Source organism: Chiloscyllium plagiosum, chromosome 14 (genome assembly GCF_004010195.1).
Source record: "Chiloscyllium plagiosum isolate BGI_BamShark_2017 chromosome 14, ASM401019v2, whole genome shotgun sequence".
Classification (NCBI taxonomy): Eukaryota; Metazoa; Chordata; class Chondrichthyes; order Orectolobiformes; family Hemiscylliidae; genus Chiloscyllium; species Chiloscyllium plagiosum.
This window is the reverse complement of record NC_057723.1, coordinates 5,209,137-5,225,250: the sequence shown is the minus strand read 5'-3', so window position 1 is coordinate 5,225,250 and position 16,114 is coordinate 5,209,137. Positions and strand designations below refer to the sequence as shown.

Below are 16,114 nucleotides of genomic sequence, written 5' to 3'. Positions count from 1 at the left end.
GAAATGTCTCCATTCGGTGTTAAAAATTGGTCGGATATACTAGAGCCATGTGGATGATTACCAATTAGCAGCCCATTAGTCCTTCTTCTCAAAGTCAGTGATATTCTGAACTTTTTACTCCTTTGTTTTTTTCTCTAATTTATTTCTATGACCTATAATGCTGCATTATTATTTATTTCCTTCTCTAATTTTTTTTTTGTTTCCTAAGAATTAGATCTTAACTATCTAAACTTAGGTACTGTAATGCAGCGAATGTAAACTTTTCACTGTACGTATTTGAATACATGCTACAAAGAAGCTAATTCAATTCAATTTTATCAAAAAAAAACATGGAATGTAAAATGGGTTGGCAGGTTAACCATTGTACCTTCAGTGACCCAAAATTAATTTTACCAACAGACACTTTGCCACAGGCGCTGTTAAAGACTTTTAAAAGAAAATTAGATAACTATTTGAATTTCAGCTTAGAAATATTGTCTTTATTAAATTTTATCTTGAGATAATTATCATCCAAAATTTATATCCTGCTATTATTTTTTCCTTTGCACTGTCTCACCATTTTCCTTGTTATCTTATTTTCACTGTTTGGTGCTTCTAATGCACACCAGATATAGTAGCTTTCCTTTTATTTCCTAACTCTGTTCGTGTGGATTTGTCCTCGGGCAACCATCATGAAAACCTTTATATTCAAGAACTATGATAATCATCCATGGCCTCATTTACCTTTATGTCCATTGCAGTTATAGCATAATTCTGCTATGTATTAATAAATCTAGATATCTCATTTGTTTTATATACTTTGCAAATTCACTTCCTTTCTTCACCAGCCAACTTGATTCAATTTTTTTGAAAAGTTGAGACAGTTCTCAAGTGTTAGCATTTACTGCAGACCTGTTAAAAAGCTGTTATTCTTATTCCACTTTGATAGGCCAGAATTAGATGTGTGTGGATCTTTCTAATAATTTAATGAAAAATTTTGAAGAAAAAAATGGAATTTCTGAATTGAGGTATTGCTCCCACACAAAATAGTTCAGATCAGCAAATGTAGAGTTCATTGATCAAAATGAATTTGTGTGAGTAAGGATATAAGTAGCAAAGTTTTAATGACTTTAGTTTTACGTAGGAAAGAATTTAAGAGGCTAGGCAGGGACATGTTGGAATAGTAAAGTCTAAAAATAACAAAGGCAGAAATGAGGGGTTTCTCAGTAGGTGAGCTGAAACGTGGGAAGAATCGGATGATGTTATAGAAGTGGAAGTAGGCATTTCAGTGATGGCATAGCTATATGGTTCAAAGACCATTTTAGAGTCAGATACGACACTAGAGTTGTAAACAATCTGGTTCAGTTTCAGGCAGCTGCCAGGGAATGGAATAAATGCTTTCAAAGAACAGTAGAGCACATGAACAGGCTCTTTGGCCCAGCATGCTTGCCCAAACATATGATACCTTTCTAAACTCAAAATATTTTTTTCTCTATGAGTTCTGTATCAGTATATCCACAACCTCATGTCCTTATCAAAAATTAGTAAGTGATTTTTAAAACACTAATAGATCTTCCATAATGCCTGGTTTTTATGCAATAACTTTTCCCATTTTTCAGTTTACTGTTCAAAATTAAGAAGTGGTTTTTACAATGCAATAGCAAGAATACAAACAATCTTTCAGTATAAGGCAGTTGTCAGATAATGGAAATTATCGCAAATGTTCAAACCAATGACTTGGGTTTTTCTGACAGTTAATTGGAGGAAATGTCTGCCATGCAGTCTTGTTTCTTTTATTTATGCTTGAATGGAGACAGTTCTTGCCCATGCCAACAAAGTCAGGAATTGGTGAAGAAACTCAGCAGGTCGTGCAGCATCTGTGGAGTGAAAGCAGAATTGACATTTCAGGTCCAGTGGCCCTTCTTCAGAACTGATGGTAACTAGGGAAAAAGTGGTATATATGCATAATACAGGGAGTTGGGTGGGGATGGAGGGCAGAAAATATAGAAGTAGTAGATGGAGACAGAGCCCAGACAGACAATTAAAACAAAAAAGGATAGATACTGGTAAGCCAGGGAGAAAGAAGAGCTGCTAAAGTAGGTGACAGGGCCTGGGGTGTGGGCTAGGTAAAGGAACTGCTTTTGAAAGGTTTAAGTGAGCCACCTTCTTGAAACAATGCACTGGGGCTGACATGTTATACATTTCTGTTAGATAATGCGTTTCTAGGATTTTGATACAGAACAGTGAGGGGGGAGTGGTTATATATAGTTCTAGATCTGAATGGTGATAAATTGTGGATGGTGTTTCTTCAGTGGATCTATTGCTCTTATCATTCTAGCTGGTAGAGGATTTTGGTTTGGACACTTAGGATACTTGAAGAGTTTCTGCAGTTCATCCTGTTGATAGTATACACCGCTGCCACTGTATGTTGACGTTGAACATAGTGAACTTTGAAAATAGGGGACGAGTGCCAATCAAGCAAGTTGCTATGCCTTGAATGGTATTGAGCTTCTTCAGTGCTTTGGTGTTCTGGTGAGTTTCTCCAGCACTTTCTGTTTTTATTTCAGATGTCCAGCATCCACAAAATGTCAGTTATATTTGGAGGTATACAGGTTGCAAGGGTTTTTAAAACTGAGGCATAGAAAATAAATATGAAGATGATATGGTTCATTCCTATATAAAACACTGGTTTCGTCTGAATTGTCCAGTGTTGGCACCACACTTTAGGTAGGATATGAAGGCATCATAGGGCATGCAGGAAAGATTGATCAGAATGTTTCTGACAATGAGAGAGTATACTTATACTGATAGATTGGAGATGCTGGAGCTTAGCTCCTTAAAGAAGAGGTTGGGAGGAGATTTTATAGAAGTGTTCAAAATCTTGAGTATAACCATAGAGATACAGTTTCAATTTGTCAAGGGGCCAAAGAACAGAGGGCACCATTTGAGTAACTGGCAATACAACCAGAGTGAATCTAAAGAAAAAAAAAAGATTTTTGTATTTGTTTTGGGATTTCTTTTTATGGTTTATATAAAAAATTAAAGAATTAGCAGGCTTTCAACAGCACTAAAGAAAAGCTTAGAATGTAGGAGAATTTGAGTGTCCTTTTCAATGCATAGGAGTGTTTAAGCTGGTGAGTGTTTTTAAGGAAATCAATTGTGCAACACCTCAAATGCAATTGAACATTTGAGCATTTTCACGTGGGTAAAGCAACATTTTAAATACTTTTTATTAGCTGGTTTATCTTCATCGGCACTACTGCAGCCTTGGCTTTCACAGCTGATGTCTGTTCCTCTCATTGCTGTTAAAGATAATGTACTTACACTGGCAGTGGTAGTATCTAGAAATGATTGCCTGCAAGGTATGGTGGCATTAGATTTAAAAAAGACTGTAATATAAGAATTAGGTAATTTGTGGTCTTCTTGGGTGATAGAAAGGGAGTGGGACTAGTGGAGTAGCTATTACAGCAAGCCCTGTGGACACAATGGTGGTTTCCATCTCTGTTGTACAATTCTACCATTAGATGTGAAATCTCCATCCTGCTCAAGTCCACTCATTCATTATGTATAGACTTTATTAACCCTAGATAATCATCCATGATTTTAGGTAGCTTATCAAATGTCTTCTGAAAAATACATTACATCGGTTGCTCACCCTTTCTATATCCTCAAAGTTTTTTGGTAGATTTGTTAGGCAGGATTTCCCCTTCACAATGCCATGCTGACTCTGCTTGATCATATTATGTAGTTCTAAATGCTCTACTGTTGCATCCTTTATAATAAACTCTAATTTTATCCCCAAATTGGAGGCTAGCTACATAGCCTGTAGTGTTTGTTTTGAAACCTTCCCTTTTTAAATAAGGTGTTACATTGGCAGTTTTCCAAGTCTCTTGGATGTTCCAGAATCTAAGGTTTCTTGGAAGAGTATGACCAGCACAGCCAGCAGTGACTTTTTGAAAAAATATCATAGGATATATTCCATTAGATCCAAGTGACTAACAGTCTTTTGTCTCATTGGTTTCCCTAGCACTTTTTATCCCCTAGTAACTGTTATTGTATTTATTTTTTCTCCTGTTCCCCTTAATTATTTATTAATTTTGCAATGCTCTTTGTGTCTTTTATTCTGAAGACTGATACAAAGCATTTATTCCATTTCACTGCCATTTCCTGTTTCCGCTTATGTTTTGCTCAGACTTCATCTCTAAGGGGCCAATATTTGCCCTGCCTTCTGTCTTCCTTTTTAGATATTTAATTATATGCTTGCTGTCTGTCTTAATATTACCTGCAAGTTTACTGTCAAAGTTGATCCTCTGCCTCTTTATTACTTATTGGGTGTTTTTTGATGTTTTTGAAAAAATTCCCAATCATCTGGCTTACTGCTAATCTTTGTTAAATTGTCTCCTTTTCTCTTTCAATATTATGCTATCCACAACTTCCTTAATTAAGTGTGGTTGGCTTAACCCCCTCCTAGAATCCTTCTTCCTCCTATGTTGTGAACCATGAACTATTTTCATAAATGTCTGCTATTGATCCTCAACTACTTTTACTGCTAAATTCTTTTCCCTGTTCACTCTAATCAGCTCTGCCCTCATTCCTCCATAAATGATCTTATTTAATCTTAGCGCATTTAATCTTAATGTAAGCTTCTCCTTCCCGAACTGAATACTAAATTCTACTATATAGTAGATATAGTCATTGTTTCCTAAGGATTCTTTTATTCTGACAGCATTTATTAAATCTGCTTCATTACACATCACCAGATCCAGAATAGCCTGATCATTGGTTGGATTCACAACATATTGTTCCAGGAAACTGTTCTAAATGCACTGTATGAATTCTTCCACATATACTGTCAATCTGAGTTGCAATTCATATGAAGATTGAAGTCACTCATGATTGTTGCAGTGCCTTTGTTTCACTCCATCATTATCTCCTGATTTATTCCCTGGCTCATCAGATGTACCTACTGTGATGGGGCCTTTACCATGTTTCTACTGTGTCTTCTTTTCCTTTTTATTTCTTACCTCCACCCACATGGTTTCTAGGTCTTCTCATACAAGATCATTTCTTGATATTATATTTATTCATCCTTTGCCAACAATGAGATCCCACCACCATTTCCCTTCTGCCTGTCCTTTCTGAAAATCACAAAACCATGAAAAAATTAGTTCCCAGATATGATCTCCTTATAACTGTGACTTGGTAATTGCTATAAGATCATAACCATTAACCTTTATTTGTATTATTAATTCATTTGTTTTGCTCCAAATACCAGAAATATTCAAGTAAAGAGCAACTAATTTCACCTTTTGCATTTTTTTTGCTTTTGAGCCAATTTATTGCTTTTTTTCTATGTTTGTATACTCACTCCCTTTCTATCCTATTTTGGTGTCATTATCCAAATAGCAACCCATAATGCAGTCATACCCCTTGCTTTTTAAGTCTTATCTGAATGAATCTCACTCTTATCTGACCAAATAAAAGGTCTAACACAACATAGATGACTCACGAAACCTCAGGGTGGTTCTAAAGACAATTTTAATTGGCAACCCATGGAGTATTAACCAACAAGCCATCACAGATACTACTCAAAGGAACTAGAATGTAGAAAAATGTTCTTCCAGTTCCCACAGAATGGTCTAAGACTTCCTCTGAAAATCCACACACAATGTAACTGAATATTGAGGGGAAAATGAATTTGCTCCAAGAATAACATTTTTAATCAAATTGATACAAAAGCAGAATCAAATATCTGAATTTTTGAGATTTGAATCTAAAAGTTCTAAGAATGCCTTTTGAAGAAGGTATGTTGTGGAATGAAAGCCTTATATGTTTATTGTCATGGTAACATAAATGCCTGCAGGCTGTAAGATTGAGATCAGAAAGCACAAATCATTTGTGAGATTTAAAAAAAAAGACAAATTACAGATTTTCATGCTTTCATTTTTCATGAGTTCTCTAAGAACTTCTCTTCAACAAAAAAAATTGATTACGTGTATCAAAAGTTAGAGAAACACAGTAATCCAGTCATTCTTTCTATTGGTCAGATGGTTTTTTTGCATTATGAGCAAAATGCCAGTATAATTTTCAGATAAAGGCTAATGGTATCTATATTCAAAATAAATATTTTTACAATTGTATAAATGTTATAATATATATTTTCATGAATTCAGTTCAAGTTGTGACTATCATAAGTTGGTTCATTTATTTGTTTACCACTTGAGTAGAATGGTGAAGTTTCATGATTAGTTGTAATAGAGCTTTTTGGGATAGAGTTACAGAGTCACAAAGCAGAGAAACAGATCCTTCCATCCAATTCATCCATTCTGGCCAAACATCCCAAACTGACCTAGTCCCATTTGCTAGCATTTGGCCTACATTCCTACTAACCCTTCCTATTTGTATACCCATCCAGATGCCTTTTAAATGTTTTAATTGTACCCGCCTCACCACTTCCTCTTGAAATTCAATCCATACACACACCACCTTCTGTGTGAAAAAGCTACCTCTCAGGTCTTTATTAAAACTTTCTCCTCTCCCCTTAAGTCAATGCCTGACATGTTGAGATCGAGATTGCTTTGTAATTTGCACTTCACAATGTGGAATGAGAATCTGGACCTTATTATATTCTCAACAAAGGCTGCTCATTGACTTATTTGTGGGGTCAAAATAAATGTGCTTCTATGTGAGCTGACAGCAGAAAAATAACACAGGAACAAGAGGTTGCATGCTTTGGGACATGCTATGGAAAAAGGTCAATGCTGAAGTAAACTAACATTTTTAAACCAGGATAAAGTAGTTGAGCATATGTTGGCAAAACATTCAAGGACAAATGCCTTCCTGATTAGGATTTCTGGAGGGTGATGGAATAGTTAGAATCTGAAGACAGTAAAGGATTTTGAAAACAGATAGAGTGGAATGAATAAATGACAAAAACAACTAGAGGTCTAAACACAATTCCAAATAGAAGATCCTTCACAAATTTAAATTACGCCCAAATTTGCACCTCAGGGAACACCCCAGTTAAATAGGAAATCGAGAAATCGTTTTCGACTCCACCTTTGCAGACTGCTGAATTCAGCCATACAGAAGTACATTTTAACTCTTTCTTTCTCTTTTCCCTCTATTTTGTTTCTCTTTTTAAAAATCATCTGGTGATCAACAAGTGCCTGAAATTATCATTACATTTTCTCTTCCTAACCCACGACCCTTGTGTCAAGCAGGCCAGATCAGCTAAACTGTAGAAGAATGTAAGTCTCCCAGTTCATGGAAAAAGACCTTGTGTGAAAGTTCCTCTGCTTGACACCTTGTTCACCTCTGCTCTATTTTCCTGGAACATGTTGTAATATTGTGAGCAAATGTTTAAACCATTATTTATTAAAATAGCCAACAGCAGATGTTGCTAAAGACCTCAGCAGAAGAATTATTATTCTTACATTCCTCATGAACAATAATGTTTGCTGAAGAGAAAGTCATCCATATTCTCTGGATTGTTTTTAACTGGACCATTCTAGCACTGATAATGTTTACAGCACAAGCAGATATTGAATCAGTTGTGTTGGTGTTGACTCTCTGATGGAGCAATTCACCTACTGACTACCTTTTCATCTGCAATTTTTATGACTTCAGGTAATATTTGAATTTCTATTGAAAGTCACAGATGAATCTGCCTCCAACAGTGTCTCATTCAGATTGCATTCAAATCCCAACCAGCCTCTGTACAAAAGTATTTTTCCTGATGGCACTATTGTTTCTATTTCCAACCAGCTTAAGCCAATGACCTCCGCATCCCAATGAATCCACCAGGTGAAACACTTCATACCCAACTAATCTGCCCAGAAAGTAGAATACTAAAAGCTCTTGTGATCTCAATTTTCCTTTCTCTAAGATTCATTTTCTTTAATCTATTGACGTAACTGAGGACCATTGTGAACGATTTGGAGTACTATGAGCATATCTGGGCAACATACCTTGGGAAGGATATATTGGCCTGAGAGGGAGTATAACATAGGTGTAGAAGAATGATTCCTGGACTTCATGGTTGTCATAAAAAGAAATTGTGCAAATTAGGTCCCTTTTCACCAGAATTTGGAAGGTTAAGGAGTGATCTGATGAAAGTCTTCAACATAACAGCAGGAAAAGACAGGGCAGGTAAAGATGAATTATTTCCATTGGCCTCAGATTCTAGAATTAGGAAACATAGTGTAAAGAGTAAAGACCAGACCATTTTGGAAAGATACGGACAAGGTGTGGTAGACATTTGGAACTGTCTTCACAAACAACAGTTGATGCTAGATCAGTTATTAATTTTAAACCTGAGATAGCATTTTTTTTGTTAACAAGGATATGGGTTAGGCCATAGATCAGCTTTATATTATTTGGATGGCAGAACAGGCTTGAGGGGCTGACTTGTTTAAACTAGTTCCTAAGTTCATAAATTCCTAAGTTCCTAATTTCTGGAGCCATTCTCATATCTTTTGCTCCCTTTCTAAAGTCTTCATATCCTTCTGAAAGTGCAATGCTCAGAACATGCTGCAATACTACAGCAGGAACTGAATCCATGTTTTATCCAAGTTTGTTATATATTGGTCCATTGTACCCTGAAGGTTGCTGCACAGGTGGATAGAGTGGTCGAGACGGCATATAGTATGCTTGCCTTCATTGGATGGGGTATTAAGTATGAGCTGGCAAGTCATGTTAAAATTGTACAAGACATTGGTTCGGCCGCATTTAGAATACTGTGTACAGTTCTGGTTGCCACATTACCAAAAGGATGTGGACGCTTTGGAGATGGTGCAGAGAAAGTTTATGAGGATATTGCCTGGTATGGAAGGTGCTAGCTATGACGACAGATTGAGTAGGTTAGGTTTATTTTCACTATAAAAAAGGAGATTGAGGGGAGACCTGATTGAGGTTTACAAAATCATGAGGGGTATAGACAGGATGGATAGAGACACGCTTTTTCCTAGGGTGAAGGATTCAATAACGAGAGGTCATGCTTTCAAAGTGAGAGGTGGAAAGTTTAAGGGGGATACACACGGTAAGTACTTCACACAGAGGGGGGTGGGCATTTGGGATACATTGCTAGCAGAGGTGGTAGAGGCAGGCACAGTGGATTCATTTAAGATGCATCTGGACAGATGCATGAGTAGGTGGGGAGCAGAGGAATACAAATGCTTACAAATTGACCGACAGGTTTAGACAGTAGGTTTGGATCGGCTCAGGCTTGGAGGGCCGAAGGGCCTGTTCCTGGGCTGTAAATTTTCTTTGTTCTTAGATCCTGATTATAAAGATCATGTGGCCTATGCTAACGCTGTAGAGTCATAGGCTTCAAACCCCATCAAAGTAGTTGGAAATCAGTTAATAAATCTAAGCTAACCTTAGTGATGTGAATGCAATGGTGAATGCGAAAAGTATTATTAAAACCTTTCAGGGAAGGAGCTTTGCCATCCTTACATTGTTGAGTCTACATATGATGCCATGTTCAAAGCAACATGGTTGAGTCTTCACTACACACTGAAATGACACAGCAAATCACTTAGTTCATGGCCAATCTGCAGTGGACAATGAATGCTGATCTTGCCTACATCCTGTGAAAGGATAAAGAAGTCCAAAGGGATCGTTTCTACCATTCTGAATATATTCTTTTCCTAATTAATTTTTCTTACTAGAGATTGCTCATTGCCCTTTTCCATAACCATCCTAAATCTTGGTGATCAAAAATATTCCCTGTTTGCCCCATTGGTCAATGTTATTTCCAAGAACCAGTTTGAACAATACTTCCTTTCTTGTTAGATGAGAAGTATATTGAAGTAATAATTTGTCTCAACGGATGTTTGTACTTATTGTATCTCATCAACATTTAGAATATTACTATCTCATTCTATATTGGATAATTTGACCACCTCATTATCATTACTACATAATGCTTGTACTTTTTTAGAATTTCCTTGTAGATTTATTCCTCTCAATCTTTCCTTTAGTTAATGATCTACATTATACACTGAAGAATGTAAGAGTATCATTTATTGCTTCTTAATTATAGTCAAGTAAATTCCATCCTTCACCTCTCTGGGACATCCTTTCTCTCAAAGAGGAGCATTGTAATATTGCCCTTTATCAATATAGCAGAACCTTCTATCTTTCTTGAACATTTTATATCATGGAGTATTTAATATCCAGGTCTGCCTTCTCTGAGTCACGTCACCATTATGGCCACAACATCCATATGACCATCTGTGCTTACAGCTCCATAACGTAATTTACCAAACTCCATGTGTGGAGCGTACATACTTCAAAACAGCAAGAAACAGCATCAATGTTTTCCCCACAAAGTTCAAGTGAACTGAACGGATAGATAGTTTAAAATAGCATTTTCTTCATTAACTAAGGTTTCTGTTGAAATAGTCCATGAAACCTTTGCATGCAATTCCATTTTATTTTGCATCTAAATTATTAATGGAATACTTCGGATTGTACTTTAAATTTGAGAGTTCAGGTAATATTGCTTTTACTTAGTTTGGATTGGTCAGCAGCCAAATATCTTGACTTGAATTATGTTAAACCCTGTTGGGAGTCTTCAGCAAGATATTCTATGCTTTTCTTTATTAATAGCTTCATTTTCTTTAAGGGTAATATTTGTCTTTCTGTGAGGCTGTAAGAGATCACTGATCAACATACAGCATTTGAATACCATGTAGCGTCTCGACCAATATATGTCATTGTTTCTCGGACTCTGCCATGTGAGAAATCGTAATAGGATTACCTGCAATATTATGGTAACCACACTTCAAATGTACTTACTTGGCTGTAGAATATTTTGAATGTTCTAAATTATTTATAGGCTAAGTTAACGCAAGCTTTTCTTTCTTGGGTTGTTAAAGATGTCGGAGGTAAGTTTTGGTTTAGTGAGAACAAAATTGTTGATGGATATTTAGCACATCAATTAAAATTCTCGATAATTAATTGTTATTATTACCTAAGTATTAGAGGAATATTTCGTGGATTACGCAATAGTAGTATTGAATCGGTAGTGTTTCTTGGAGATTGAGAAGAAAACATCATTGTAAACATTTTAAAGATAAGTTTCTCATAATTATAGTGTTCATGCTATTAAAATGTTGAGAAGAAAATATGTTAATTTTAAAGATAATATGTTTCTCATAATTATAGTGTTCATGCTATTAACATAATATTTGTAAATGTTTATTCAATTCAGACCATAATGGCATAATAACACGCCAGTATCCCAGGAGCGGTCAGTCAAGGTCAGTCTGCAAGGTGTGGACAATTTGGAACCACGATCAAGCAATTGAACGCACGTACAATATTATGAGATGCGTTCCATGCTTACCATCCAGCCGACCTATTAATGGATAGAAGCTACAAACTCAATCCGTTAGGAGAACATGACATTTATTAAAGTCAGAAAGTCGATGAAAATAAAACCAATTGGAGCCTACTTTGGGGACAGCTTCCATAGAAGAATCATTGATGATGATGCAAAAAAAAAGTAACACTAGAAATCGGGGTCCTTCGGTATTGTTCTCAACAAACTGTGGCTCTTTTTCAAGTTAATTGCCTGGAGATTTGTTTCGTTGTTAAGGTCGGCTTTGTTATCCACGCAACATTCTCCTTGAGAAATTGAGGTATGTTCTTTGTGAAGTACTACAACCTTCTCAGCGTTTTAAGAGGGACATTTATAAGAATCAAAATGTTGTAAGATTGGAATTAAATAATTTATCGAAATGTTCTGTGTGATTAATCATTAAATAAACTTGCCAAGATGTATTCAAACCGACCCAAGAACAATTATATGCGTTTGTAGAACTCTCAGTTCTTGGTGATCCTATTGATAATTCATCTTTTTTTCATCAAAATAGCAATTTGTTGAATTTTACCGTTAGTGGTATAGCATGATCTTCGTAGATGTTTTGACTTGTACAATGATTTAGGGGAGAAAAAACAGCCCAAACAGGCTTCATTAATACGACAGAACTTATCAGTCTTCTATGTGGCCTCAATTGAACTGATTATTTTTGCACATTCGTGCTGCACTTTAACTAAGTCTTAATTTTATTGTTGTATTTTGGGATATATCAATAAAGAATTTGCACTGTTATACTGATATGTCAGAGGCTCACTGGTTTGAAGGTTTACAGTTTCCTGGTTTTGTTAGGAGAAAAACATGTTTAAGTTCGCCAATTTCCATTTTTAGGAACTGTATTAAAATCGTACTCTAAAATAAGCAAAATCAAGTTATGAATGAATACTCGAAGTAAACCATCCTCTCTACTGTTTCTACCAGACGCCGAGATTCGAGAAATTGTAAGTTACTGCTTCGATGTGTTAATTACAACAGAAAATACGTGTTTATTTTCTGGAATTAAATTCGTGTATTTTCCTTGCAATATATTATTTGTGCATTGCTTTTAAGACCACCATTTTGCAAGCGAAAATGAAACGTAATTATTGTAAATGCTATTTTGTATGTGACGTGCATTTTGTTTTAGCTTTAATAAATGTATTCCACAACCATTTTCTTTGCAACTTTATTCTGTTTGGTGACTATACAAAGATGCAATGTACCGCAGTGTCGCAGACGCCAGAATTTCGGTTAAGGTAAATTTAATAATAATGGAAGGATGGAGAATCAATAGAACCTATAGAATTTAGAGGGTAAACGTTGATTGCAGGTTTTGATGGTAGCTGGCTACAGGGGCTGATGGCTACAGGTCCAGATGACCAGAAGGGAGAGCTTCCATGGAGCCGTTTCTGGCAATTAGAAATTTCCGGAAATAGGCGTCAGGACATTTCCTTCAAATTTCGATGCCATTTCCAGCCACAATTAGCGTTCGTTGCTGTTGGAACCCGAACGTCTGTTCATGATGAAGTGTGCAGCGTTCTCTCAAACTTGTTACTGCAAACTCAGCTCAGACACCAAATACCTTCCTCCTGTGGCAGTGATGGGTGTGTTTATGGCAAGAACCTCTTTGGAACATCGATTTGTTTTAATGAGAAAAAAAAGTCCCATTTTGTTCTGTTTTTCGGACAAAGTGACTATGCAAATGAGCTAGAAGCTGGGTGTCTTCAATATAGAAAGTCCAACTGACTCCGTATCTGGGAATGCTGTCCCATTTAGGTGCGCAGAGATGAGATACGTCAAAAAAAGTTATTGGATAGATAAGAGTTGAGTTAAAATAGGGAGATGTTGTTTACATGTACCTCCAGAAGGCTTTTGAAAAAATCTTACTCAACAAGCCGACAGAATTGAGGAGTAATTACTGATATGCATAGGAAATTGTTTGAGTGGTGGGAAATGGAGTGTTGGAATAATGGGTAAGTGCTCAGTTAGTAATATGTGGCATGTGATGTATCGTAGGATCTGAGTTGGGGCTTCAATTATACACAATATTCATTAACGACTTGGATAATGCAATAAAAGTCAAATATTCAAATATCTGACACAAAAAAGTGGGCAGCATTGTAGACAATATTGACGACAGCATAAAATCGCAACAGGATTTTGATAGATTGGGTGAATCGGCAAAGCCATGGCAGATAGATTTTAATATAAGCAGTGTAAGGTTATCATGTTCGGATCGCAAAACGATTTTTACAGAAAGCGCAAAGTTAAATGGAGTGGATGTCCTGTGTGATATGCAGGTTCAGGTGCACGGTTCTTTCAAATGCCCGGAACACGTGCAGAAAATAATCAAGAAGGATAATGGAATACTCGAATTCAATTCTAAAGGGCAGGAGTATAGGGATGCATATGTTATGCTGAAATTATACAAAACTCTAATTGGACATTACTTAGAAAATAGTGAGCACGTCTGGGCACTACACCTTAGGAGGGAAGCTTTGGCTCTGGAGGGAATTTAACGCAGGTTTGCAAGGATGATACCTGGGCATCAGTTAAGTTAGACAAATTAGGCCTTTATTCTCTAGAATTTAGAACGTTATGGGATAATCTCATTGAGGTGGTCAGGATATTATGAAGCGACAGGGTATATAAAGGTAAACGACTTCCACTAGTTCAACATTCAAAAGCAGGGGGTAAAGCCAAAGAAGTAAGGCCAGAACATTCACGAGCGATATCAGAAAGCACTTCTGTGTACAACGAGAAGTGGAAGTTTGTAAATGTCTTCTTCAAATGGCGATCGAATCTAATTCAATTGTTGAATTTAAATCTGGGATAGACAAATTTTTGTTAAGCAAGGGTATCAACGGATATGTGCTCAAGGCCGCCACATGGAATTAAGTCACAGATCAGCCATATCCTTATTGAATGGTGGGGCATGCTCGAAGGGCTGAATGGCCTAAACCTGTTCCTATGTTCCTTTGCAATCCCAATTGGCTGAATCACGGAGAGGGGTGATGGAGTGCCATGATGTGGTACGCTGTGTGAAAGTCTGCCAAGAAGATCAGACAGTTGAGACAGAATAATGTATCATGGTCAAATGACAACTCCGTTATTTACGAACGTCCGAATTATGAATATGCTTAGAAGAAACTGCTTGAATATCATTTGTGATTTAGCACTCGGTTATTTTATTCCCGTGGGCCAAAATCAAATCAGACAGACTGAAACATGGAGTAGCAGGGCAGTTTAGAAAAAATGTGACAGGCTAAATTCAAGTACCTCGAATGGAAAAGAACTTTATAAATAGGATGGTAGTCTGTAAGAATGAGGCTGAGAAAAGGATTTTTTTTTCCCCACTTGATTATTGTAGGTGCTTTTAAAAGGGAAAGCGACGGATGGGAAACCTCCATTACTTATCTTCATATAAACCCACTTACATGTAGCTGGAACTCACACCTTTAATTTTCTAAATTATGTGTCTCTAATCCCACAATATTGACCACCAGCAATGTGATTTATGATTGCTTTTTTGTATATCTTATCAGTGCATTTCAATTTCCTTTCAATCTGACAATGTTCTGAATCTTCTTTGTTGGGAGGATAACATTTTCCTTCAAATCGCATCAAGTGGCCATGCCAACTCTCAGCACTATTGTTAATCCGCCGTCCATCATAATATCTTGGAAAACATTTATTACTCAACGCTCTTTCACATAAAATGTCAAGATTGTATTCCATAAAGAAAGATCTAGTCTTCTTACTTATTATGCTTCCAAAACAGCTAACAATATTTGTATTTGAAATCCAAGAGACTTTAATAACGCTTATCAGATATAACATTGGCTTGGGAAACCAATGCTATCGTTCATTTAAACACATCAAGTTATATTGCTTTTCTCAAACAAACATACATCATAACAATATTGAAATACAGAAAATCAGCTTGATATCTTTCAGTTAGAACAATTTCCCACTCAAACACGAAGTATTTCCCTTTGGGAATTATTATGAGGTAGTCTACCCTATCACTATGAGACCAAATGAAGACTCAGTGACAGCTTCTAGAACATTCTCCACTCTGTCTATGAAAATAATGTTGACCTTCCAGTTGGTTTCCATTTCAATAATCTTGCTCTCATGTTGACATTTCCATTCTTGGTCTGCAACACTGCTCCAATGAAGCTCAATGTAAGCTAGATGTACAGTACCTAATTTTTCAGTCTGAGTACTGTACATCTTCGAGGGCTCCATAATGTGTTCTAAAACTTCAGTGTATGACTTCTGCGCTCATTCTTTCTTATATCCCCACCTTATTGTGTTTATTGGCCCTGCTGTCAACAGAACGGACGCATTTGGTCATTTTCACATCCAGCATTTATACTTATTTTACATATCTATCTCTCATTTGCCATTATTATCGCTGCTTTTGTTTTTGCTTGCACTGTACACACACAATCTGTTCCACTTGCTCTCCACTCTTTCTGTCAATTTCATAAAAAACACACATTCCACCTTCTTTCTGTTCTGAAGAAGCATCACACTAAACTTGAAACGTTAACTCTGATTCTCTCTCAAAACAAGTTGCCAGACATGTGAGTTTCTCCAGAATTTTCTGATTATATTTACCCTTGACTCTTCTATATATCAATAATCTATCTCACTCAGCCTTGAATAAATTCAATGTTCCTGATCTGATATGGTTCAATGAGATCATTCTTTATTCTTCCAAATGCCTGATTGGTAAAGTCCTTACCTCTTTAGTGTTTCTTC

At 36.4% G+C, this 16,114-nt stretch overlaps 1 protein-coding gene across 3 annotated transcripts in view; it reads left to right on the top strand.

Moving 5' to 3' along the window:
* LOC122556429 (protocadherin-10-like) overlaps positions 1–12,507 on the top strand; it is a 235,457-nt gene extending 222,950 nt beyond the window's left edge. For all 3 annotated transcript variants that reach the window (XR_006313537.1, XR_006313536.1, XM_043703067.1), the window contains exon 2: positions 11,198–12,507. Coding sequence is in view for 1 of the 3 variants with exons in the window: in XM_043703067.1 (XP_043559002.1) it covers positions 11,198–11,212 (15 nt within the window). In the remaining 2 variants the exon portion in view is untranslated. The remainder of the gene's footprint in view (positions 1–11,197) is intronic.
* The last annotated feature ends 3,607 nt before the right edge of the window (positions 12,508–16,114 follow it).